This window comes from Odontesthes bonariensis, chromosome 21 (assembly GCF_027942865.1).
Source record: "Odontesthes bonariensis isolate fOdoBon6 chromosome 21, fOdoBon6.hap1, whole genome shotgun sequence".
NCBI classification, from domain to species: Eukaryota; Metazoa; Chordata; class Actinopteri; order Atheriniformes; family Atherinopsidae; genus Odontesthes; species Odontesthes bonariensis.
The window spans coordinates 1,218,605-1,242,069 of NC_134526.1; the positions used below are offsets into that span (position 1 = coordinate 1,218,605).

At 44.3% G+C, this 23,465-nt stretch overlaps 1 protein-coding gene across 1 annotated transcript in view; it reads left to right on the forward strand.

Moving 5' to 3' along the window:
• Positions 1–4,969, forward strand: part of stx1b (syntaxin 1B) — a 91,290-nt gene extending 86,321 nt beyond the window's left edge. The window contains exons 8-10 of the mRNA XM_075454630.1: positions 3,986–4,123; positions 4,200–4,310; positions 4,612–4,969. Of these exons, the coding sequence (XP_075310745.1) occupies positions 3,986–4,123; positions 4,200–4,310; positions 4,612–4,692 (330 nt within the window). The 3' untranslated portion in view covers positions 4,693–4,969. The remainder of the gene's footprint in view (positions 1–3,985; positions 4,124–4,199; positions 4,311–4,611) is intronic.
• Positions 4,970–23,465: the final 18,496 nt, after the last annotated feature.

Sequence of the window (23,465 nt, forward strand, 5' to 3'; positions counted from 1 at the left end):
GAAAGAATGAGATCCTACCCTCACCTATGGTCACGAGCTGTGGGTAGGGACCGAAAGAACGAGATCCTACCCTCACCTATGGTCACGAGCTGTGGGTAGTGACCGAAAGAATGAGATCCTACCCTCACCTATGGCCACGAGCTGTGGGTAGTGACCGAAAGAACGAGATCCTACCCTCACCTATGGTCACGAGCTGTGGGTAGTGACCGAAAGAATGAGATCCTACCCTCAACTATGGCCACGAGCTGTGGGTAGGGACCGAAAGAACGAGATCCTACCCTCACCTATGGTCACGAGCTGTGGGTAGTGACCGAAAGAATGAGATCCTACCCTCACCTATGGTCACGAGCTGTGGGTAGTGACCGAAAGAATGAGATCCTACCCTCACCTATGGTCACGAGCTGTGGGTAGTGACCGAAAGAATGAGATCCTACCCTCACCTATGGCCACGAGCTGTGGGTAGGGACCGAAAGAACGAGATCCTACCCTCACCTATGGCCACGAGCTGTGGGTAGTGACCGAGAGAACGAGTTCCTACCCTCACCTATGGTCACGAGCTGTGAGTAGTGACCGAAAGAACGAGATCCTACCCTCACCTATGGCCACGAGCTGTGGGTAGGGACCGAAAGAACGAGTTCCTACCCTCACCTATGGCCACGAGCTGTGGGTAGGGACCGAAAAACTGAGTTCCTACCCTCACCTATGGTCACGAGCTGTGGGTAGTGACCGAAAGAACGAGTTCCTACCCTCACCTATGGTCACGAGCTGTGGGTAGGGACCGAAAGAATGAGATCCTACCCTCACCTATGGTCACGAGCTGTGGGTAGTGACCGAAAGAATGAGATCCTACCCTCACCTATGGCCACGAGCTGTGGGTAGGGACCGAAAGAACGAGATCCTACCCTCACCTATGGCCACGAGCTGTGGGTAGGGACCGAAAAACTGAGTTCCTACCATCACCTATGGTCACGAGCTGTGGGTAGGGACCGAAAAACTGAGTTCCTACCCTCACCTATGGTCACGAGCTGTGGGTAGTGACCGAGAGAACGAGTTCCTACCCTCACCTATGGCCACGAGCTGTGGGTAGGGACCTAAAGAACGAGATCCTACCCTCACCTATGGTCACGAGCTGTGGGTAGGGACCGAAAGAACGAGATCCTACCCTCACCTATGGTCACGAGCTGTGGGTAGTGACCGAGAGAACGAGTTCCTACCCTCACCTATGGTCACGAGCTGTGGGTAGTGACCGAAAGAACGAGATCCTACCCTCACCTATGGCCACGAGCTGTGGGTAGGGACCGAAAGAACGAGATCCTACCCTCACCTATGGTCACGAGCTGTGGGTAGTGACCGAAAGAATGAGTTCCTACCCTCACCTATGGTCAGGAGCTGTGGGTAGGGACCGAAAGAACGAGATCCTACCCTCACCTATGGTCACGAGCTGTGGGTAGGGACCGAAAGAATGAGATCCTATCCTCACCTATGGTCACAAGCTGTGGGTAGGGACCGAAAGAATGAGATCGCGAATACAAGCGGCCGAAATGACTTTCCTCCGCAGGGTGTCTGGGCTCTCCCTTGGGCTCGGTATTGGCCCAAGTTCTGGAAACATTCGTCAGTGAAATGTTTGGCGCACACATACACAAATCTCTTCGGTTCTGTCGTCACTTTCCCAGAAAAAACTAAATCTGTCCACTGGCTCTTTAGAGGTTCTGATGCAGGAGCTCTACACAGATTTTTTACATCCATGTACAGTGCAATGAGCTGGCCAAAGAGCTGTGGACGGGGAAAGGCAGTTTGGGCATAGCCATATCAATCAATCAATCAATCAATCAATCTTTATTTATATAGCGCATTTCATACCACAGCAAACTCAATGGGCCTCATGCAAGAACCGTTCATACGCACAGATTTGTTCTTAAATCGTCCGTACGAGTGATTTAAGAGAATTTGCGCATTCACCAATCTGTTCGTATTTTACGTTTTCTTTCAGGTACGAACAGAATTTACGAGTGATCCAGACCTGTCATAGGAGTTTCGTAAAATAGTCCGCTGTTATTCCAATCAAGTTTGCTTGACTAATGGATTGTATATTTAATTACTTTGAAAAAAACATAAATACATTATACATTATACCCCATAATTATGCTGACACTATTCTGTTTGACTTAAATTATGCACTAATTGAAGGTTCACTTGAATCTGTATATAACAAGGTCAATGGGAAGCGTAACCAGCGGCTGTCTGCTACTTTTAGATGCTTTAGTGCGTCAGGCTCTTGGAAGAGAGCGTGTGTTCCGAGACCGTGTAGATGTCCTGCGGAGACAGACGAATGGCTGACATCCTGATTTAGATCACCAAGGACTGTGCTGCTGCAAATATGCAGCTATGCTGCTGGAGCCACAACTCCAGAGAGAAACACGCCGATCAAACCCAATTCCACCACACGTCCAGGTCCTCACCACCCTTGGATTTTTGGCCACTGGAACCTTTCAGAGGGAGATTGGAGACAGATCGGGGGTGTCCCAGTCCTCTGTGAGTCCTACGCTCCCCTTGGTCATCAAAGCTCTCATCAGTTTATCACCCATGGTGCATCAGATTCCCATACACCGCTGTCCAACAAGTACAGATTAAGAGGGACTTTCATGCCGTGGCTGGGCTGCCAAACATAACCGGAGCAACAGACTGCACACATATACGCATCAAAGCCGTGAGCTGAAGGCCAGGTGGGGGTGTCTCGATACCTCATTCATGGCGCAATATTGCCCTGAACGAGGGTCTCCACCTGAACCAGCCCAGGCAGACCAGAAGGTGCCAGGAGACCCCCTCATGGACCCCCCATCAAAGAGCCATCATGATGAGGCAACAGCTGATTGCACGGCTTTAGTTGCTGTCATCGAGCGCCTGGCCATGGCGAGACGTTTTTTTTAAGCCATTTTCATATCAAATCATTTATTTTTTATTTCGGTGACATGGTATTAACAGCACTCCTAATTGCTTCCCATTTGTTGGCTTTAGCAGGTTCTGTAATTCCACTGCTGACTCTGCTAAAAATGACAGATTTTCCTTTCTGGATCTCTGAAAGCAGAACTTCAGTCTCAGAGCCCCTAAAGTTGTTCTTGTTACGCCTTGATGCCATTCTCATGACTCAACACTTCCTGGCACAGGAGAGAGGAAGCACAGCCTTATATGGTATCATTTAGGGCGTGGAGTATGCAAATCTACTACCCTCGTGCACGTGAACTTAGATAGGTCATTTACACACTTTTTCCGAAGTTAAGAGCGTTTGTTGAATCTGACGTGGCGAGTTCGTACGAAACCTTCGTACGAAAAAAGTAAGAGAAATTTAGAATAAAAATACAGAAATGTTCTTGCATGAGGCCCAATGTGCTTTACATAAAGACAAACAAAAATACAGAAATAAAAACATAAAAAATACAACACAGAAATATAGGTAAATAAAAACATCAATCAGGTAAATTTAGCTAACAGTAAGATTGGTATAACTATAACAGACAGGTAAACATATATGGGATCTGTGGGGAAACAACCTCCACGTCATAAGCGGCGGCTTTCCCGATCAGGCCACCTGCATGGTCACATGACCAAAGGCGGAGAATAATTTCCAGTGCATGGTTTAGGTCTATCGTCATTTTTAGCCACTGGGGGACCGCAGGCAGGCTAGAGGAACTCATTAATGTTAAACAATCTTAAAAAGTGAAAATTTCATGCCATGGCTCCTTTTAAAGAATATGAACCGGTCCAATTAAAGACTTAATGATCTAAACCAAAAAGTACTTATAGTTTAAGGCAAGTTTCAGGGAATCACAGCGATATCCAGTGTGGAGATGACCGATAACTGTAAATTCTTTATTAAAACATATGCCAAACGTTGACTTTTTTACGTCGACTTTATGCTTCTGTTTAGCTTCTCGTTGTTGAGCTTTAAAGGTGTCCGAGTTAAATGCTTCTTCAACCCGCCCTGCAGATCAAAATGGACTCTCAGATGACCAAGCAGGCCCTGAACGAGATCGAGACCCGACACACCGAGATCATCAAGCTGGAAAACAGCATCCGTGAGCTGCACGACATGTTCGTGGACATGGCCATGCTGGTGGAGAGCCAGGTGCGTCCCGCCACCGCGGCCGGGTCTCCGACTCGTTTGTACGGCGTGTTTAACTCTCGCTGTGCGTGTGTTTCAGGGCGAGATGATCGACAGAATTGAGTACAACGTGGAGCACTCCGTCGACTACGTGGAACGAGCCGTCTCCGACACCAAGAAGGCCGTCAAATACCAGAGCCAGGCTCGCAAGGTAAGCTATGTTCGCATGTGAGGCCAGCGGCGTGTTCTCCTGCACATGGGAAGGGAACATGCCGGCATGCTGGTGGCGTGTTGGTTGCGTGTTGGTGGCGTGTTGGTGGCGTGTTGGTGGCGTGTTGGTGGCGTGTTGGTGGCGTGTTGGTGGCGTGTTGGTGGCGTGTTGGTGGTGTGCTGGTGGTGTGCTGGTGAGGAAAGATGACGTAAACAGCTGCCGAGACCATTACAATCATGAGGTCGTAAAACAAGTTGTTCGCTCTTTACTAACTTCTACCTTCTCTCGTGTCGCCCTGCAGAAGAAGATCATGATCATCATCTGCTGTGTCATCCTCGGCGTGGTCCTGGCGTCGACCATCGGCGGCACGCTGGGCTTCTAAGACGCTCCACCACCCGCTGCCGTGATGACCGACGCCGACCGACTGACCGTCCGATCGACCGACAGCCAGCAGAGAAAAGACACCGACAACGACAACAGACAAACTTGAAATACAAATGCAAGACAGATAACCAATCAGCTAGGAAGAGATATCAGTCACAAATAAGAGGAAACACCATGGGTCTGGGTGGGGTACAAAAAACAAAGAAAAAACAATAATAACGCCATCACATTATAGCTGACTTAACCACACAACGTATACAAAAGAGGGTACAAAACAACCTATTTATTACAGATGTACATGTAAATGTATTGAACATATACAGCACCACATGGGTTAGCTACCTGTAACAAGCTAATATCCTATAAGATGACATTTAATTGTTTGTTTGTTTTGGCTTTTTACTTATTTGTTTTCGACAGTTTTTTTTTTTTTGGTTTCTTTAGTTTTTTCGGGAGTCTCCGAGGACAGTGACGGCTGCTGGGTAGGAGTTCTGTGGGACGTATATCTCAGCTCCTAGCATTCATTTCTGGAAAGAGTTCGCCTGCTAACACCCAACACACCGATCAACACACTCAGCTCAAAGAAAAATAACATTCCCGTGGGCTCTGCGGGATTTTGGTAAAAACCAGCTTAGTCCCCCGTGTTTTCCAGAGGGCGGGACCAACCTGGTCGTTGGCTCGGCTGCCTTTTAGACCGCCTCCCATTGGTTGCTCACTCCTGTCATTCACCTTGGTCAGCCTCCTAAATTAGCTCGGGTTAATTTAGCTTCGGTAAATTAGCCATTTCTCCCAAAATATCAGTGAAGGGGTTGTCACCGCACAACAACAACAACCTCCCCTTATCGTCACACCTTTCAACCAAAGAGCGGGGGCTAGGGAGGGCCTCGGGTTGGTGATTCTCATTGGCCGGCAGCAAAAAAGGCGACGTTTGAGTGACAGGTGAGCAGCAGGAAGGACGGGCGGCTAAGAGGGTTTCTGAGAGGGCGGGAGGAGACGGACAGTTAATCTATGCAGTTCAGATAAAAGGAAAGACGACTCGTCCCGCCTCCCCAAACCGAGACAGCCGATGAAATCAAAGAGTCCCGTTGCGTCACCAAAAGCCTCGTCACACCGCCGATCGCTGTAGGAACGCGGCGTCATCGACGAGCCGTCAGAGCTCTCCGGAAGATTCTACAAAAGTAAAAGAGAACGCATTAAAAAGTAATGAAGATAAAAACAGAAAACTAACAAAGTTGCCTGAGTGTCGCAGTGATATATCGTTGCTTTTTTTTTTTGGTTTCCGTTTCGGTGGGGAACGTTTGTCGGTTCGTTGTTGTGGTGCTGCTGTTTTTGGTGCACGTGTGCACGTGTCATGTGACGTATCCGCCTGACATCTTTTAGCTGTTGATGTACAGTTTGTGTAATCTGATGCTTGTTGCCTCCCAGCCTCCCTCCCCCCATCAGGTGTGTTTGTGTGTGTGTGTGTTGGAGGGCTGTGATGTCACAGCCCGACCATCTTGAACGCTTTAGTTTCACCAATGCTAGCTGAACAGCAGACGGGTTTTTTCCGATTGTTTTTTCTTGAAAGAGCATCACGTGACACACACGTTCATTCACAATGTGAACATGTCATTTATGTTTAAGTTGCCATGCAGTTAACACTCGAATGGCCCAGTGTTAGCGCCGGTGTTAGGGTTAGACTGCGCTGCTTCGCATGCTGTAGCATTAGCTTAACGTTCGTGTCAATCGTGTAGAAACTTGTTGGAGGTTTATCTGGTCTTTTTTAATCTGAAAGATCTTTTCAGTGCGTCCACTCCAGTGCTGGGGGGGGGGGGGGGGGGGGTTAAGATAAGAGAGGGTTTTTTTCTTTAAAAAAGTTTTTCTAGCTAACACAACCACTTAAATTTGTAGCAGGGGAAGAGCTTTTTTTTAGTTTAGCTTGGCAACTTTCCTAACTATGAAAGTGACAATTTGTCAGTTTAAAATTAATTTATTCAACTCTATTAGCATTAGCAGCTAGCAAGTGCGTCTGTACAAGAATAGGCTTGTTACACAAATGATGCTAATTTGAAAAAAAAAAAAAAAGCTAATTATAACTGCTTTTTAACCTCAGCACTGTTGAAGGGGACAAAATACAGGTGTTTCATTTCCAAGACGACATTTGTGGTAAATGCATGTTTGGTTTTGTTGTTGATGATGTGTTTTTGTCTGTTTTGACGTAACAAACTGTTGGACAAAAGGCTGTTAGCAATGACCACGCTACAATTACTCACGTGACTGACCAATGCAGTCTCACGGCAGCCTGTGAAATAGCTGAAAAACTTCATTTTGACTATATTAATCCTCTGTGTGCACATGGAAAACAGAGGGCATTGAAGCTGTTTACCTAGGAAAAATCCCGACCTAGCTAACATGCTAACATGCTAGATATCTTTATCAGGTGATTACTTAATAAAAACTAAACCTCCAATTCACATACATTATTTTGAAGAAAGACCTTCCGTCGGCACAAATAAAACTCAGATTGTTTCCAAACTATTTCACGACTGGCCATGAAACTGGACTGATTGATTCTTTCAGGAAGGGTGCGCTAAGGCTCTGTGATACGGGGTTCATGGACTTCTGTTGAGGCCTACGCCGGATGAAATACTCACTTCAACTTACACAGCACTCTGTGTCAAAGCAATAAGTTTAGTTTTATTCGACAGAAACGGTCGTTTTGTTGTAACATAGGTGTTTTTTCGGGAGTCGTAGGTGTTAGCGCTGTTAGCTTTAGATGTCTGTGACACTTGTTTTTTGCTTCAGGTTTGGAGACGAGTAGAGTTTTTAAGTTTTGTTTTCTTTGGCTTACCCAAAACCAAAACTTCAGTGCTCGCCAAAGTTTTGCACGCACAACCCCTCCCAGCAGCAAAATCCAATAGATGTCTGTCAGAGCTGACCGTCAGTAGATTTAGAACAAGAAGTCAGCTGCTGTGTTTGGTAGAATCTGTCTTTACGAGTGACTTTCATCCTGTTTTTCCAAGCATAAACCAGCGGGTTTGACATTTCCTTTCTGTAAATTAAGCCGTACCGTGCTTCTTTTGTCTACATTTCACCATGGATTTGGATTTTCGGAGAATCTAGAAAACGTTCTTCAGACTTTAATGATTTTCCATGTTTTTCATCACCAACGCGTCCCATCACAGAGTCAGCTACACGATATTTCATGGTTGTCCAGGTGGCAGCAGTCTTGATGTGATGGTGGTGGTGGATAGAGGTCAGCATGCCGTGGAAACACCAGCCAGCTGGTTGACACTGATGTCGCTTTGCCGTGTGTGCGTTTTCTGTAGAGTTCCCGTTCCTGTGTGGCAGCCATCCCTTTGAAAACTCATCACTAAACCACGAAGGCATTAAAGATGAACCGATGACTCGGCGAGGGTTAGTCCCCCCGAGGGTTCGGCCCCCCGTCCTCTCGTCTCGTGTTGTAGTTGTTCGGTTGTACAAAAAGACAAAGATGAAGGAGTCTGCCCCTTCCCTGCCCCAGCAGACCCCCTCCCGCCCCCATCCCGCTCTGTGTAATAATTGTAATGATAATAATAAAAAAAGGCATGCAAAACGTTGTGGAGTTTGCATGATGGTGTTTTTTGTACCCCCCCCCCCTCCGCTCTCCATGTTGTGCACTTTATCATCCATCGGACCTGTTTGATTAGCACATGAGCTACTAGCTATAAAATATTAACTGTTCCAGTTTGATCTGCGTTCCCATGTTTGTGGAAAAGTTCGACACGTGTCGTCATCACGTGTGTTCAGTTTGTGGTGAATACTTTGGAAATGTTTTGTTTGATATTTGGGTGTGAAAGGCTCCCCGACCCCCGACCCTAACCCTGACCCTAGGTACTGACCCCGGGCCCTGACCCTAGGCCCTAACCCTGACCCTAGGTACTGACCCCGGACCCTGACCCTAGGTACTGACCCCGGGCCCTGACCCTAGGTACTGACCCCGGGCCCTGACCCTAGGTACTGACCCCGGACCCTGACCCTAGGTACTGACCCCGGACCCTGACCCTAGGTACTGACCCCGGGCCCTGACCCTAGGTACTGACCCCGGGCCCTGACCCTAGGTACTGACCCCGGGCCCTGACCCTAGGTACTGACCCCGGGCCCTGACCCTAGGTACTGACCCCGGGCCCTGACCCTAGACCCTAACCCTGACCCTAGGTACTGACCCCGGGCCCTGACCCTAGGTACTGACCCCGGGCCCTGACCCTAGGCCTCCCGCCGCCTCCACCCTGTGTGCAGCATGCCCTCCCCCCCCCCCCCAACACAACCGGTGTGTGCGCGTGTGTTTGAGCAGCACGAGTTTGTTTAGATGTGCGAAGCGTCCGATTGCAGGTCGGTGGGTTGCAGCCGTTTCACGTTTTTTAGAAGTTGCGACAGAGGACGCCACGATCACTGTTACTTATTGGATTTAAACCAAAGCGTTTTCCTTCCCCTCGTGTTCTCAACATGTTCGCCGCTTACATCAAAGAGCACAACGCGAGTCGAGTTTACACTGAGATGCTCATCACACAGACACTGAAACTAAAGGCCAGCCCCCCCCGCCCGCCTCCAGCCCTCACTGCATGTTGGTTTGTCCGTCAGTCAGCCAATCCGACCAACCTGTCCGACAGGTGTGCAGCACCGTCTGCCTCCACTTCCCTTTCCACCTGTAGATGCTAGTTTGTGGTCTGATAAGTGGAAAAATATCATCTGTGAAAAAATGAGCTTCTCCTTTTGAGGCATATTCGGAGACAATGGTGGTGCTTTCTTCTTTGACTTATTTATTGCTCTTATTCTTGTTGTTTTGGTGTCATTATTTTCTATAGAGCTTGTTTACCGGTCATGGTCACACTGCAGGATCAACGCTCTGCAGGTTAGCGCAAGCTAACCGGGTAAAAAAAACTGTTAAACTTGGAAAGAAATTGGAGAATATACCAAAACAAAGTTTTACTGCAAATGGTTTAGCAGCAGCGTTTCCATTTGGGTGTGAAATGTTCTGACCTTCGCCCCAAAAAGCCCAACTCCAGAATTACGGGTAATTACTGTTAAATTGTCAAAAAAAAAGAAAATTGAACAAATGGAAACAAAATTTCAAAGCTGAATGCAGAGAGTATTTTCCTGAGTGTGATGAAGGACTGTCGCCTTGACAACGGATATATAAGCAAAAATATATTTCTATGTACATATATCCATGTGTATATATATATATATGTGTGTGGATATATATCTTACAGCAACATACTGCTTTTCTCTAACTGTGTTTGTGCCATCGGGACTTATTTTGGGCAGTTTCTGTCAGAGCAGGACACAAACAGCAGGAGAAAAATACGCGGGAAAAGATTCGGTTCGACCGATGACCTCAAACATGCGTCTGAAAACAAGACGGCGTGCTTTTTAAACGGCTGTTTGGCGTCAGTTTGTCGTTTTTTTGACCAACACGTATCATCCGGAATCCTTCGGACCGAACTCTTCACGATGGTTTTTTTTCTTCCTGAAACACTTTTCACAAACCAAACCCTGTTCGGTGCCCTGCTCTGGATGCCGACTAACTGGAAATGTTTTTGTTTGTTTGTTTGTTGATCTTAAGGGTCGTTGTTTTCTCTGATGCTCCATCCACACGTCTCTCTGCTCTTTCATCGACAGTATTTGGCTTTTATCAGTGTTTTTCCCCCCCGTGGGAGGGATGGGATGGGTTAGGGGAGGGGTCACACGATAGACCACACCCACATACTCCCTGCCATAGCAAGTAGGAAAGACACGTAAATAACATTATCATTGTTATTATTATGATTATTATTATTATTATTATAACCATAAATTACAGATTAAATGCAGTAAAAAACCCAGAAGGAGTGAACGGCTTCACACAAAGTGATCAAACTTTTAAAAAAGGAGGCGATGATGATTCTATAATAGCAATGATTTAAAGAAGTACAAACGGAGTTATGTTATCATAAATAATAGTAGTAATATTGAATATTGAATGCTCGCAATTTTGTCAAACTGAAACTGGATTATTTGTGTTATGTAATTATTGTAAATAACTTCAAAGAGAGAAAAAATGACTTGCATGTCTATGTATAAATCTACTGAGATATCTATTCCCGTCAAAGTTGGCGAGCAGTTCGATCTCTGTCCTTTTTCACCACTTCTGTCCCCGAACATCACCCGTCCTCCGACCTCCGACCCCGAACTCTGCCGGCGTGGATGAGGGGCAACGGCCGACAGGCAGAAAGGCGTAGCGTCCGGCGTGGGCGTCGCCCGCCACGCTCGGCTTAGACGACGGCGAAGGAACGGCGGTGTTTGTCGTAGCAGTTCGCTCTCTGAGCTGCACCGCCGGACCTTTCTCACCCCCCGGGTCTCTTTAATCCTGCCCAGAATTAAACAAACCCGCTGGGTCGGCACAGCCACGCCTCCGTCCATCACCCCAGCTCCAGAGGCTCCGCCCACTGGCTCCTCTGATGAAAGTGCTTCCCTCCATATTAGGAAACTAAACCCCGCCTCCAGGGCTTTCCAAACCCCGCCCCCGCCCCCCGATCATTTTCGGAAGCCCTGTTAGCGGTTTACGAACTCTCTCTTTCTGATTGACGTTGTCTCTCACCCACAGCGACCTTTTTCCCCAGAGATTAGACTTCCCCCGCCTGCCTTTTTCCCCAGAGATTAGACTGCCCCCGCCTGCCTTTCCCCCCCAGAGATTAGACTGCTCCCGCCCTGCCAGTTTCGGAGCCACATAGCAAATAGTTTGATCGGTATGAGCAACTCTGAGATTACGCCAAATCAGAATATCCGTGACGAAGAAGCGCCACCATCCCCGCGTTGCTAACACCCGTCGACCGCTTTGAGTTTTTAGACGAAAGAAGCACACATCCATCGGCTGAAGAAGAAGCCTTCATCTTCGCCCGTAATCGACACGAGATCCGATCCTCAAACTGATCTTCTTCGCAGACGATCTGCTGTTTTACCTTCGGAAACAGACCGGTTTTTGCATTGAATCCTGCGTTTCTGCGTGTGGTCGGTCCTCCCTGACGTACCTCAAAACGCCACCACAGTCTTCCTCCTCCGTGGGCTCCTCCCATCGTTTGCTTCTCCACGAGTTCCTGGAGGAGATCTCAGCTCCGGTTCCTCAAAGGCGTCGAAAGGGCGAACGTAAAAAAAGAAAAAAACGGACCCGAGAGGGCGAACGGCGTCAGACCTTTGACGAGTTTGAGGAACAGAGTCTCCTCGCCAGAGTCGCCGCCTAAATTTCAGGCCCGGGTCTCCAGCCTCAAACAGGCCTATCGTAACAAAGTGTGCAATATTCAGAGAAACTAAGGGCTGTCTTTATCATGCAGAGGCGTCGGGCCGGACTCCCGCAGGAACTCAGAGTCGCCTTTAACCCCTCAACGCCTGAATTTATATAGCTGTATATAAAAAAAGGTTTTGTGTGTGTTTTAGCCTTTAAGTAGATGGTAAATAATGCTGAGATTATTCATTTCACTTTTGCACAAAAAAATAAATATAAATTTTGGTATGTTGCAAATTTGTGACAACAGGCATAATGTTCAATAATAAGATAACAACACAGTAATATAACAGTGAAAAAACAATGTTTTTTTATTCACCCTTTTTTTTTACATATTTATTTATATAAGTCTGCAACAGGAAATAAGTCCGTCACTTTGCGGTCGTAGTGAATATTACGGAAGAGTATTAGGGCCAGGCATAAGAAAAAATATTTATATTTTGCCTGTCGAGAATAACGTCGACATGTCGAGATTAAACGAGATTAAGACATTTCATTTTTATTCTCGACAGGCAAAATATAAATATTTTTTCTTATGCCTGGCCCTAATACTCTTCCGTAGAATATGGACTAACCGGCATTATGGGAATAAAGATGCTATCTCAGCTGGTTGATTGAGTCAAACGGTTTGTAGCACATATGTGACATTAGGCGTTAAGGGGTTAAAGACGATGCGGAGCAGAAGAGGCTCGGTTTTTACGTTTTGTTTTTGTTTTTGCTTTCGGGTCGAGGCGGGGGGGCAAACGGCAGGCGGGAGACGGAGGCGCGAGGGCGGGAAAAATCCCCCCCGGACGTTAAAAAAAAGCAGCAGAAAGAGGACAGAACCGCCGCTCTTCGGACGCAACTTTGACCGGAAATGCAACTTGTGTCCCGTTTTCTTTGTGTGTGTATGTGTGCGTAGCGTAATGTAAAGCGATCTGTCCCCCCCGCTCCCTCACCCTCCTCCCCCATCCTCGTACTGCTGTTGGCTGTTCTGTTTAGTTCATGTGACGTGCCAGTATTCCCCCCCCCTTCTACCCCTTCTTTACCCCCAACGCCTCACCCCTCCACTCCCTCCCGGACTCCCCCCGCCTCCCCCTCTTCCTCTCTCCCCCCTTCCTCTCTCTCTTCATGGATCTTTAAGATGACAACTCTATGCAGATGCTGTCTTTTATAAGTGTGTCAAAAATTTTAATTTAAAATAAAAACTTAAAAAAAACAAACCCTGACAGACATATTGAAATGAAACAAAAAACGAATAAAGAAAAGGATTGTTCAGTGTACTCTTGTGGCGTGACGGGATCTTTATTGCTTTGTGTCTTCTCTCACGTTCTTTGCTTCAGTCCCTGTTTTTTCTGTTGTTCTCGTGCATCTGGTCCCAATAAAGACCCGAGTGAACCTTCCTCTGTTCCTTTTTATCCTTTTTATGCATTAAAACCTGGAATTTCAACACTTTTTGGGGGGATTTCATGTGAAAAAGCTAGGGCTGGGCGAGTTAACTGGTTATTATCGCGTTAACGCATTGATTATTTAACGCCGATAAATATTTAACGCATGTTTTTTAATTTTTTAATTTAAAAAAAAAACAACATTTTTGGAGGGCTTTTGTGCCTTTAATGGATAGGAAAGTTCAGAGAGACAGGAAAAGAAAGTAATCGGCGGATCCACCAAACATGGAGAAGGGTACGGAACTTTTACTCGGCCATTTTCATTTTAAAGTTCTTCCAGACGGCGGAGTCGACAGAACCAAAGTCATCTGTAAACACTGCCAAGTTGAATTGTCTTCTCAGCGTAGTAGTTCCAGTCTAAAATATCACTTAAAGGTAAAACACACAACTGATAGCAGCAAGTCATTCAAGGAAACAGACAGTGGAGCGAGGCTTCTACATAAAAACTACAGAAAGAGGCTGATGTTAAAAGTGTGTTTGCACAACAAATGTTATGGCACTTTCATTCATATGGCAGCACATTTAAAATAAAACTGCTGCGTTTACCTGCGTTTACCTGCGTTAGCTGCGTTTACCTGCGTTAGCTGCGTTTACCTGCGTTAGCTGCGTTTACCTGCGTTAGCTGCATTTACCTGCGTTAGCTGCGTTTACCTGCGTTAGCTGCATTTACCTGCGTTAGCTGCGTTTACCTGCGTTAGCTGCGTTTACCTGCGTTAGCTACGTTTACCTGCGTTAGCTACGTTTACCTGCGTTAGCTGCGTTTACCTGCGTTAGTTATGTTTACCTGCGTTAGCTATGTTTACCTGCGTTAGCTGCGTTTACCTGAGTTAGCAATGTTTACCTGCGTTAGCTGCGTTTACCTGCGTTAGCTACGTTTACCTGCGTTAGCTACGTTTACCTGCGTTAGCTATGTTTACCTGCGTTTACCTGCGTTAGCTACGTTTACCTGCGTTAGCTATGTTTACCTGCGTTTACCTGCGTTTACCTGTGTTAGCTATGTTTACCTGCGTTAGCTGCGTTTACCTGCGTTAGCTGCGTTTACCTGCGTTAGCTGCGTTTACCTGCGTTAGCTACGTTTACCTGCGTTAGCTATGTTTACCTGCATTTACCTGCGTTAGCTGCGTTTACCTGCGTTAGCTATGTTTACCTGCGTTTACCTGCGTTAGCTATGTTTACCTGCGTTAGCTGTGCTTACCTGCGTTAGATATGTTTACCGCGTTTACCTGCGTTAGCTGCGTTTACCTGCGTTAGCTATGTTTACCTGCGTTAGCTGCGTTTACCTGCGTTAGCTATGTTTACCTGCGTTAGCTGCGTTTAACTGCGTTAGCTGCGTTTACCTGCGTTAGCTGCTTTTACCTGCGTTAGCTATGTTTACCTGCGTTAGCGCAGCGTTTAACTGCGTTAGCTGCGTTTACCTGCGTTAGCTGCTTTTACCTGCGTTAGCTATGTTTACCTGCGTTAGCTGCTTTTACCTGCGTTAGCTAGCTGCCATCATCAGCTGGACCCCTGCTGTGTGATTTAATGCAGAAACTCAGACATGATGTAGCTGTTCCTGCAGTCAGACCAACAACCCTCCAGCTCTGCTACAGATACAGAAAGTTCCTCTGTTGGTCCCACAGGGAAACAGGTTAGCATGTTAGCTGTAAGCTAGTTCTGGTGGATGGTTCCTTGGAAGGTTTCCTGGGTTATTCTTTCCATCTCCTTGGTCCTTGTGGTGCATCTTGATGAATGGTGTTTCAGAACATGTGTACAGATACAGATTATATAGTTTATATACAGAATATATTAGGGCTGGGCAACGATTAAAATGTTTAATCTAATTAATCGCGATTAATCGCATTTGTACGCAGAATCCCAAAATGAATCCAAAAGTAGTGTATAGCTTTTAGCATTTAGCTTTATTTTAAATGTGCTGCCATATGAATGAAAGTGCCATAACATTTGCTGTGCAAACACACTTTTAACATCAGCATCTTTCTGTAGTTTTTATGTAGAAGCCTCGCTCCACTGTCTGTTTCCTTGAATGACTTGCTGCTATCAGTTGTGTGTTTTGCCTTTAAGTGATATTTTAGACTGGAACTACTACGCTGAGAAGACAATTCAACTTGGCAGTGTTTACAGATGACTTTGGTTCTGTCGACTCCGCCGTCTGGAAGAACTTTAACATGAAAATGGCCGATTAAAAGTTCCGTACCCTTCTCCATGTTTGGTGGATCCGCCGATTACTTTCTTTTCCTGTTCCGCAGCAGACAGCAGCAGACTTTTACAGAATAAAAGCCTGTGAGCAGCAGACTTTTACAAAATAAAAGCCTGTGAGCAGCAGACTTTTACAAAATAAAAGCCTGTGAGCAGCAGACTTTTACAAAATAAAAGCATGTGAGCAACAGACTTTTACAAAATAAAAGCATGTGAGCAGCAGACTTTTACAAAATAAAAGCCTGTGAGAAACAGACTTTTACAGAATAAAAGCCTGTGAGCAACAGACTTTTACAAAATAAAAGCCTGTGAGCAAAAGACTTTTACAAAATAAAAGCCTGTGAGCAGCAGACTTTTACAAAATAAAAGCATGTGAGCAGCAGACTTTTACAGAATAAAAGCCTGTGAGCAACAGACTTTTACAAAATAAAAGCATGTGAGCAACAGACTTTTACAAAATAAAAGCCTGTGAGCAACAGACTTTTACAGAATAAAAGCCTGTGAGCAGCAGACTTTTACAGAATAAAAGCCTGTGAGCAACAGACTTTTACAAAATAAAAGCCTGTGAGCAAAAGACTTTTACAAAATAAAAGCCTGTGAGCAGCAGACTTTTACAAAATAAAAGCATGTGAGCAGCAGACTTTTACAGAATAAAAGCCTGTGAGCAACAGACTTTTACAAAATAAAAGCATGTGAGCAGCAGACTTTTACAGAATAAAAGCCTGTGAGCAACAGACTTTTACAAAATAAAAGTCTGTGAGCAGCAGACTTTTACAAAATAAAAGCCTGTGAGCAGCAGACTTTTACAAAATAAAAGCATGTGAGCAGCAGACTTTTACAAAATAAAAGCATGTGAGCAGCAGACTTTTACAGAATAAAAGCCTGTGAGCAACAGACTTTTATATAATATAATAATTATAATAAATAAATTATTAATAATAAATATAATAATAAAATAAATAATAAATCCTGCACTAATGCGCGATTATTTATATAAATATTTATCGGCGTAAAATAATTAACGAGTTAACTCGCCCAGCCCTAGTACATATACAGCTTATATACAGTTTAACTACAGTATATATATCTGTATTTAAAGTGTATCTGTACTGACTTCATGGGACACTTTCACACATTTGGACCTGATTTAACTAAAGATGTGAACGCTGATGGTTGTTGGTGGCATCAGATCTATTTTAGGGACTTCATATGAACCTCTTTTTGTTCATTTAATTTTTTTAGAATTTTTTTTCCCACCAATTTCTGAATGATATCCCCCCCGAAAATCTATCAAAAGTGCAAGTTTTAAGGCAAAAGAAAGAAAGGAAAAAATGTCACCGGCTGAATACTGTTGTAAGCCTTATTAATATTAAATTGATCCATTTTGAGCTCCTCCAGCGTCAGATTTCAGTGTACAGGGAACAGTTATCGTCCTGCGGTGGGAAGTGATGAACCAGCTGAACCAGAGGTGTAAAAAGTCAACAGGAAAACTTTCTCTCCTGAAAATGTTTCAAATGTTGCTAAAGTTTACAGAGTTTAGAGCTTAAGAGAAATCAGCTTCAGGCCGGCTGAATTCAGCTCGGGAAGGAGCCAAATGCATTGTGGGTAAACGCTCTGCATACTGTCTGATCGATGAGTATGCAGTATGCAGTATGTAGTATGCAGTATGTAGTATGTAGTATGCAGTATGTAGTATGCAGTATGTAGTATGCAGTATGTAGTATGCAGTATGCAGTATGTAGTATGTAGTATGCAGTATGTAGTATGCAGTATGTACTATGTAGTATGTAGTATGCAGTATGCAGTATGTAGTATGTAGTATGCAGTATGTAGTATGCAGTATGAAAGTATGTAGTATGCAGTATGAAGTATGCAGTATGTAGTATGTAGTATGCAGTATGTAGTATGCAGTATGCAGTATGTAGTATGCAGTATGTAGTATGCAGTATGCAGTATGCAGTATGTAGTATGCAGTATGTAGTATGCAGTATGTAGTATGCAGTATGCAGTACGTAGTATGCAGTATGAAAGTATGTAGTATGCAGTATGAAGTACGCAGTATGAAGTACGCAGTATGCAGTATGCAGTATGTAGTATGTAGTATGTAGTATGCAGTATGAAGTATGCAGTATGTAGTATGCAGTACGTAGTATGCAGTATGAAAGTATGTAGTATGCAGTATGAAGTACGCAGTATGAAGTACGCAGTATGCAGTATGCAGTATGTAGTATGTAGTATGTAGTATGCAGTATGTAGTATGCAGTATGTAGTATGCAGTATGCAGTTTGCAGTATGCAGTATGTAGTATGCAGTATGCAGTGTGAAAGTATGTAGTATGTAGTATGTAGTATGCAGTATGTAGTATGTAGTATGCAGTATGTAGTATGTAGTATGCAGTATGAAAGTATGTAGTATGCAGTATGTAGTATGCAGTATGTAGTATGTAGTATGTAGTATGCAGTATGTAGTATGCAGTATGAAAGTATGTAGTATGCAGTATGAAGTATGCAGTATGTAGTATGTAGTATGCAGTATGTAGTATGCAGTATGCAGTATGTAGTATGCAGTATGAAAGTATGTAGTATGCAGTATGAAGTATGCAGTATGTAGTATGCAGTACGTAGTATGTAGTATGCAGTATGCAGTATGTAGTATGCAGTATGAAAGTATGTAGTATGCAGTATGAAGTATGCAGTATGTAGTATGCAGTATGTAGTATGCAGTATGAAAGTATGTAGTATGCAGTATGAAGTATGCAGTATGTAGTATGCAGTACGTAGTATGCAGTATGAAAGTATGTAGTATGAAGTATGAAGTACGCAGTATGCAGTATGCAGTATGTAGTATGTAGTATGCAGTATGTAGTATGCAGTATGTAGTATGCAGTATGCAGTTTGCAGTATGCAGTATGTAGTATGCAGTATGCAGTGTGAAAGTATGTAGTATGCAGTATGTAGTATGCAGTATGTAGTATGTAGTATGCAGTATGTAGTATGTAGTATGCAGTATGAAAGTATGTAGTATGCAGTATGTAGTATGCAGTATGTAGTATGCAGTATGTAGTATGCAGTATGCAGTTTGCAGTATGCAGTATGTAGTATGCAGTATGCAATGTGAAAGTATGTAGTATGCAGTATGTAGTATGTAGTATGCAGTATGTTGTATGCAGTATGTAGTATGCAGTATGCAGTATGTAGTATGAAAGTATGTAGTATGCAGTATGAAGTATGCAGTATGTAGTATGCAGTATGTAGTATGTAGTATGCAGTATGTAGTATGTAGTATGAAAGTATGTAGTATGCAGTATGTAGTATGCAGTATGTAATATGCAGTATGAAAGTATGTAGTATGCAGTATGAAGTATGCAGTATGTAGTATGCAGTATGTAGTATGTAGTATGCAGTATGTAGTATGCAGTATGAAAGTATGTAGTATGCAGTATGTAGTATGCAGTATGCAGTATGTAGTATGCAGTATGAAAGTATGTAGTATGCAGTATGAAGTATGCAGTATGTAGTATGTAGTATGCAGTATGTAGTATGCAGTATGCAGTATATAGTATGTAGTATGCAGTATGAAGTATGAAGTATGCAGTATGCAGTATGAAGTATGTAGTATGTAGTATGAAGTATGTAGTATGCACTATGTAAGTATGCAGTATGTAGTATGCAGTATGAAGTATGCAGCATGTAGCATGTAGCATGCAGTATGAAAGTATGTAGTATGCAGTATGTAGTATGCAGTATGTAGTATGCAGTATGCAGTATGCAGTATGTAGTATGCAGTATGCAGTGTGAAAGTATGTAGTATGCAGTATGTAGTATGTAGTATGCAGTATGTAGTATGCAGTATGCAGTATGCAGTATGAAAGTATGTAGTATGCAGTATGAAAGTATGTAGTATGCAGTATGAAGTATGCAGTATGTAGTATGCAGTATGTAGTACGTAGTATGCAGTATGTAGTATGCAGTATGAAAGTATGTAGTATGCAGTATGTAGTATGCAGTATGCAGTATGTAGTATGCAGTATGAAAGTATGTAGTATGCAGTATGTAGTATGCAGTATGCAGTTTGCAGTATGCAGTATGTAGTATGCAGTATGCAGTGTGAAAGTATGTAGTATGCAGTATGTAGTATGTGGTATGCAGTATGTTGTATGCAGTATGTAGTATGCAGTATGCAGTATGTAGTATGCAGTATGCAGTATGAAAGTATGTAGTATGCAGTATGCAGTATGAAAGTATGTAGTATGCAGTATGAAGTATGCAGTATGTAGTATGCAGTATGTAGTATGTAGTATGCAGTATGTAGTATGTAGTATGCAGTATGAAAGTATGTAGTATGCAGTATGTAGTATGCAGTATGAAAGTATGTAGTATGCAGTATGAAGTATGCAGTATGTAGTATGTAGTATGCAGTATGTAGTATGCAGTATGCAGTATATAGTATGTAGTATGCAGTATGTAGTATGTAGTATGCAGTATGAAAGTATGAAGTATGCAGTATGTAAGTATGCAGTATGTAGTATGCAGTATGAAGTATGTAGTATGCAGTATGAAGTATGTAGTATGTAGTATGCAGTATGAAGTATGAAGTATGCAGTATGTAGTATGCAGTATGTAGCATGAAGTATGTAGTATGAAGTATGTAGTATGAAGTATGCAGTATGTAGTATGCAGTATGCAGTATGTAGTATGTAGTATGTAGTAGGCAGTATGCAGTATGCAGTATGTAGTAGGCAGTATGCAGTATGTAGTATGTAGTATGTAGTATGTAGTATGCAGTATGTAGTATGTAGTATGCAGTATGCAGTATGTAGTATGCAGTATGCAGTAGGCGGTTTCGAACACAGCCCTCGTTTGCTAGCATCTGCTACTAGCTTACAGCTACATGCTAACCTGTTTCCCTCTGGGACCAACAGAGGAACTATCTGTATCTAACTACCTGCTGAGTTAAAACAGGGCTGAGAGCTCAGTAAAGAGCATAAAACGGTTCGTCACCGTTAACTTTGTTCATGAAAATAACCGTTTTTTGTCTTCTATAAACGAGCAGATTAGGAACCAACTTTGGACCAAGTCTGGCAAACAGACATCATGTGGGCGCTGAAAGGTCCAGGTTCATCTGCCACCAAAAGCCTTCAGTTATCAGGACCCTCTCTGTGGAACCAGCTGCCAGTTTGGGAGGCAGAGCCTTCAGTTATCAGGCCCCTCTCTGTGGAACCAGCTGCCAGTTTGGGAGGCAGAGCCTTCAGTTATCAGGCCCCTCTCTGATGGAACCAGCTGCCAGTTTGGGAGGCAGAGCCTTCAGTTATCAGGCCCCTCTCTGATGGAACCAGCTGCCAGTTTGGGAGGCAGAGCCTTCAGTTATCAGGCCCCTCTCTGATGGAACCAGCTGCCAGTTTGGGAGGCAGAGCCTTCAGTTATCAGGCCCCTCTCTGTGGAACCAGCTGCCAGTTTGGGAGGCAGAGCCTTCAGTTATCAGGCCCCTCTCTGTGGAACCAGCTGCCAGTTTGGGAGGCAGAGCCTTCAGTTATCAGGCCCCTCTCTGATGGAACCAGCTGCCAGTTTGGGAGGCAGAGCCTTCAGTTATCAGGCCCCTCTTTGTGGAACCAGCTGCCAGTTTGGGAGGCAGAGCCTTCAGTTATCAGGCCCCTCTCTGTGGAACCAGCTGCCAGTTTGGGAGGCAGAGCCTTCAGTTATCAGGCCCCTCTCTGTGGAACCAGCTGCCAGTTTGGGAGGCAGAGCCTTCAGTTATCAGGCCCCTCTCTGTGGAACCAGCTGCCAGTTTGGGAGGCAGAGCCTTCAGTTATCAGGCCCCTCTCTGTGGAACCAGCTGCCAGTTTGGGAGGCAGAGCCTTCAGTTATCAGGCCCCTCTCTGTGGAACCAGCTGCCAGTTTGGGAGGCAGAGCCTTCAGTTATCAGGCCCCTCTCTGTGGAACCAGCTGCCAGTTTGGGAGGCAGAGCCTTCAGTTATCAGGCCCCTCTCTGTGGAACCAGCTGCCAGTTTGGGAGGCAGAGCCTTCAGTTATCAGGCCCCTCTCTGTGGAACCAGCTGCCAGTTTGGGAGGCAGAGCCTTCGGTTATCAGGCCCATCATCATTGTTGTCATTAACTTGTGTTTCTCTCTCTCAGCAGGTGTCTCTGGCCTGGTGTTACGCTGCTTGTTGTCCCCTCTTTCCTCTCAGCTGGTCCAGGCAGATGGTTCCTGGTTCTGATGGAGGTTTCTTCCTGTTTGTTCCTGTTGTTTCTGGACGGGTTTCCTTGGCTACTGTTTTAATTGGCTCTGTATGAATGAGTTGGACTAATTTTGAATTTAATTAACCGTATTTAATTGGATTATGATGACAATGAATTGGACTCTATTATTGAAGTGCCTTCAGATGACATTTGTTGTAATTTGGCGCTTTATAAATAAAACTGAATTGAACCTTCAGTACAGCTGTTTAACAGGTGCACGTGTGTGTTTGGATTAAAGAAAATCTGACAAATTCAAACTTGTGCTTCTAATTCTGTTTTAGAAGTCGTTAAAGGTGTATGTTGTATAATAATCAGCGTGTAAACTTACAGAAAACGTGTTTAATTGAACAATGAATCGTTCGCCTCTTCTCTAACGAAGCTTACAGTCAGTTGTTTCTGGTCTGAAGGATGATCCGTCTCTTCTAAGACTACAAAAGAGAACTAATTCTGACCCATCACATCTCATTTCCACCATAAAATCCTCCCTGCTGATTGTTCCTCCTCTACTTCTTTATTTTTATTCCTTTCTCATCAGTTTCATCTGTTTTAAAGGGATAATCCGGAGTAAAATGCACTTTAGATCAATTTACGGGATGTTGGGAGTACATACGTTGAGTTGACATCAAAATCATGTCATTCGGATGTGTTTTGAGAATTTCGATTTGACCGTTTTTAGCCAAAAGTCGTTAGCCTGGAGGTGACGGGGCATATGATGTCACCGCTACAAAACGCTATTTTTATACCTCTTCTACAGCTCCAAACAACATAACACTTATGTGGTAGTGAGTAGAGGGTCCCTAAAGCCAAACCGAAGTGTCCCGAGGTCTTCATGTGGTCGGATAGAGAGTCCAGAATGAATTTAATCAAGCCAGTACCTTTCCGGAAATGTTGCTGCTGCAGCTGCTGCTACAGACCGTGGTGAAGTTGGTTTGATATTGGATATTCGACAGATATTCACAATAAGGAAATAAGGTGTCTTTTTTTTCCAATACCTCCCAAGCCTTGTGACCTAGTGACTTTTCACTAGGTCACATATCAGATATCCGACTCGCGGGCATCTGTGATTAACTATCAGTATCAGGGAGACTCCCGGAACTGCCGGGAGACTTGGGATGTCTGGTATGTGTCCAAAGCGATGCTCTGTTCAACCAGCGCTCAGGGCGACTGCTGGTCAGAGGGCGCTGATTGGTTTAGTCAGCAAAATAAGCCAATACGGTTCGGTGTGGGAGGGCTTCGATTTACTCTCCGACAGTCACCTAAGTTACCCCTCAAAACTGTGCATCCTGCCAAATGGCAGAGGGTGAAAAACGAAAATATAAGACTCATTTTACAGCAGAACATACTAAAGTATATCCATGTGTAGAGAAGGTGAAGAATGATGACACCGTGCGAGGTGCACTGTATGCAACAGTGACTTCAGTGTTGCCCACAGCGGACTTAATGACTGTAAAACATGTGGAGGTAGGCTGAACGCGCCATCATCTGCATTTTATTTCTGTAGGTTAAATGCTGTTATAAAATAAAGCAAAACGTATCAAACACTTATTTAAACTATCAATACACATTTAGTTACTAAATTGTGAAGGCCTATATCTAACTAGCCAGCTACAGTATCTAACTATCTATATCCAGC